Source organism: Habropoda laboriosa, unplaced genomic scaffold (genome assembly GCF_001263275.1).
Source record: "Habropoda laboriosa isolate 0110345459 unplaced genomic scaffold, ASM126327v1 scaffold106, whole genome shotgun sequence".
Taxonomy (NCBI): Eukaryota; Metazoa; Arthropoda; class Insecta; order Hymenoptera; family Apidae; genus Habropoda; species Habropoda laboriosa.
This window is the reverse complement of record NW_017100224.1, coordinates 179,915-182,929: the sequence shown is the minus strand read 5'-3', so window position 1 is coordinate 182,929 and position 3,015 is coordinate 179,915. Positions and strand designations below refer to the sequence as shown.

The following is a 3,015-nucleotide window of genomic DNA, read 5'->3' as shown; positions in this document are numbered from 1 at the left end:
CATTTTTTAAGCTTTATATATGTAGAATATATTCCGGAAATATTAAATTAAAATTCAAAAAAATAAAACCAATACAGTTATTTGTACTGTACTGTGCATGAAGCTCAGTGCAGATATAAATGTGGCACTATAAAGGCTACCACACAATGGGCAAAATATAAACGTGAAACCACGATACCGGAGAATGCCATAAAAGTAATTATACTGGTTTACAAAGATTTGAACAGCAGTAAATTACTAAATTTCACTTGTTGAAAAATTAATACATTTTTAATACCTTATGCTTAACTGAAATTACACTCGGATACTTTAAAATAACAAGTGAAATTTGTAAAAATATGTTCTTTTAATTCATTGTACTATTAAGTATAAAAACAATTGCATTTATATCTATTATACCAGTACCTTAAACAATTTTTAAGGAACATGTATTTTCAAGAGCATCACTTTATTGGTTCTCCTTAACCAATAAATATGACTTTTATTATTTGTGAATATTTTGATATGTTTTTCAATTGTTAAATAGAAATATTATATATTAGTCCATGTGTAGTGAAGACAAAATAATTGGATAGCTACCTTCAGACGAGCAGTAAGCGTAAGTGGAACGAACCCAAGGGTACTCTCAATCTCTCTTTTCCTTTGTACAACTTCCCTCCCAAGAATTTGATTAAAATGTGTAGTTAAATGTCTACGGAGAAGAGTTTTTCCAGGGGAAATACTAAGTAATGTGGCTAACAGTTCGGAAGTAAATCTGCCTTCGTACACCATTAAGCCTCCATGTACTCCAGATCCTCTCATATTTGGAGCATATTCCGCTAAATCAACTACTCTAAGCCATTCCATTACTCGATGGTTTGTCCAGAGACGAATATTACCACCATCTGCTCCATTCCCGTTTGTTGATCTTCTTTAAATTTATGTAACCCTTTTAGCTCTAAATACTTTATTATGCAATAACGCAACACACGTACGCTATGAACCAAATACTTTTTGCGGCACAACATGCACTATTAACTTGTATTTTTCACATAAACTAGTTACCTAATGTTAATTTAGCGGGTAGCTGTGCGATTGAGAATTCATTATTCAGAACGCGATGCATACAACACAATAGCACTACGCTGCGTACATTAGGAAACGCTAACGCCGCCGACATATCAACTTTGAAACTTAATATCTCGATAGTGGTTTATGCGAAAGACACAAGTTAACAGTATTTAGAAAATGTTTCGATGTCAACTACAAGAATATGCAATAAAAAATAAAAAAATATAGTTCCCATTTGAAAATATAAACGTGATCTTTACAGGACTTTTCGAGGTCATTACAAAATAAATATCGGTATGATATGCCTCCTTTGACATCATACAACATTTATTTGAAACATTTTTCCGTATCATCCATAGTTTTCAAGATATTTACATATTTTTCATATTTCATACTGTATACAGAGTGTCCAGTAACTGGTGGGAAAAATTTCAAGGGATGGTTCTATAAGCCAAAATAAGACGAAAATCAAGAATAACGAAATACCATTTGAGACTTCTATCGTATTTTAGTTATAAGCAGTTAAAAAATTGGCTAAAATATTCCTGAGGCCCAGCAAACCTTTACACGTTGGCCTTCACACTAGTATTGGACACATAGTATATGGGTCCTTAATTTGTAGCATGCGTTTCGTTGGAACCTATACATGGGTTCATAGTCGTGAAAGGTTTGAATACTAAATTATTACTAATTTATACATTAAATTATATTAGTTATAAGTTATTACTGTGGCTCACTTAATATTTTAAAGAAATTAAATAAGATTAAAACTTGTTAATGTTACTTGAATTCCTCGTCTAAGACTTGCAGCATGTAATTGTGCAGTAACTCCAAGATTTAGAAGGTCTTCAGTGGTAAGTCGGTGTAACATTCTTCCATCAACTTTACCATTTTGAAAAGCTTCTTTATGTTGTGGTAAACCAATGTCATCAAGCCACCGCAGAACTGCCGCATTATCCATCTATATATTTATAAATGATTATAGAATTATGTATACGACTTATAAAATATTAAAAATTACCTTATCTGATCCAAGAAATTCAGCTCCACCAAATCTTTCTGACTCTATTGCATACAATAATTTCTTCCTGTGAAGAATATTTTTAATTTCTAATTCTTTTTCTAATTGTTGTTGTGAACATTCAAATAATTTCGATCCAGTAGCACCCCATCGTCTCAATTCACCCGCATAACATTCTAATCCTAGATTTGTAAGCCAATCCCCAATTTCTTCCATTGAGAGTTCTATTAAAGATTTTTGTGCAACTGATTCTATTCGAGAATTTGAATCTTCTATAATTGTTTTTTCTTCTTCAGCTAAAATACAAAAGTTGGCAATATATAAATTTTATAACATGAAATTAAATTTATTATGAATTTAATGTTACATTATACATTAATTATAAATGTAAAGCAAAAGCACATAAATAATTTCAAATTACAATAAATATCAAGTTGTTGTCTTTCTTACATTGATATTATTGCATTATACAATGTAACATTAATTACATATGTATTATGTTGCAGATAAAGAATAAGAAAAAAATTTTCATGCAAATTCATCTATTCAGTATCGAATTCAAGTCTCAGATAATAAGTGTAATTGTTGTTATTAGAAAATGGATTTTAAATAATTATCCACGACTGCCTGTCATGTAGAACAAACATACAATTATTTTTTTAAACAAAAAACATCTAAAAATGCATGCTTAGTGGAGGAATCAATCGCAACCTAGAGTAGGCGCAGACAGGCACCTCGCGGAGGGTCCTTTAACGGCCAATGGCACTGTTGTGTGTGCTCCAGAAACTAAACTGGGTACCTTACCGAACACTACGCCTTTCTTTGATGAACTTGGTGGCCTAGGAAGACTACTATATTGGCTGGTATGCCTTCCAAATTTTTCTCCCTATAATAAATCATTAACAATAATATTTTCTACCATTACTATTATTACAAATTCAGTA

At 31.3% G+C, this 3,015-nt stretch overlaps 1 protein-coding gene across 1 annotated transcript in view; it reads right to left on the bottom strand.

Moving 5' to 3' along the window:
* LOC108571057 (liprin-beta-1) overlaps window positions 1–3,015 on the bottom strand; it is a 12,143-nt gene that overhangs the window by 3,185 nt on the left and 5,943 nt on the right. Inside the window, exons 11-15 of the mRNA XM_017933026.1 lie at window positions 2,783–2,957; window positions 2,072–2,367; window positions 1,835–2,011; window positions 1,632–1,690; window positions 580–910 (exon numbers count right to left, since the gene is read on the bottom strand). Of these exons, the coding sequence (XP_017788515.1) occupies window positions 580–910; window positions 1,632–1,690; window positions 1,835–2,011; window positions 2,072–2,367; window positions 2,783–2,957 (1,038 nt within the window). The remainder of the gene's footprint in view (window positions 1–579; window positions 911–1,631; window positions 1,691–1,834; window positions 2,012–2,071; window positions 2,368–2,782; window positions 2,958–3,015) is intronic.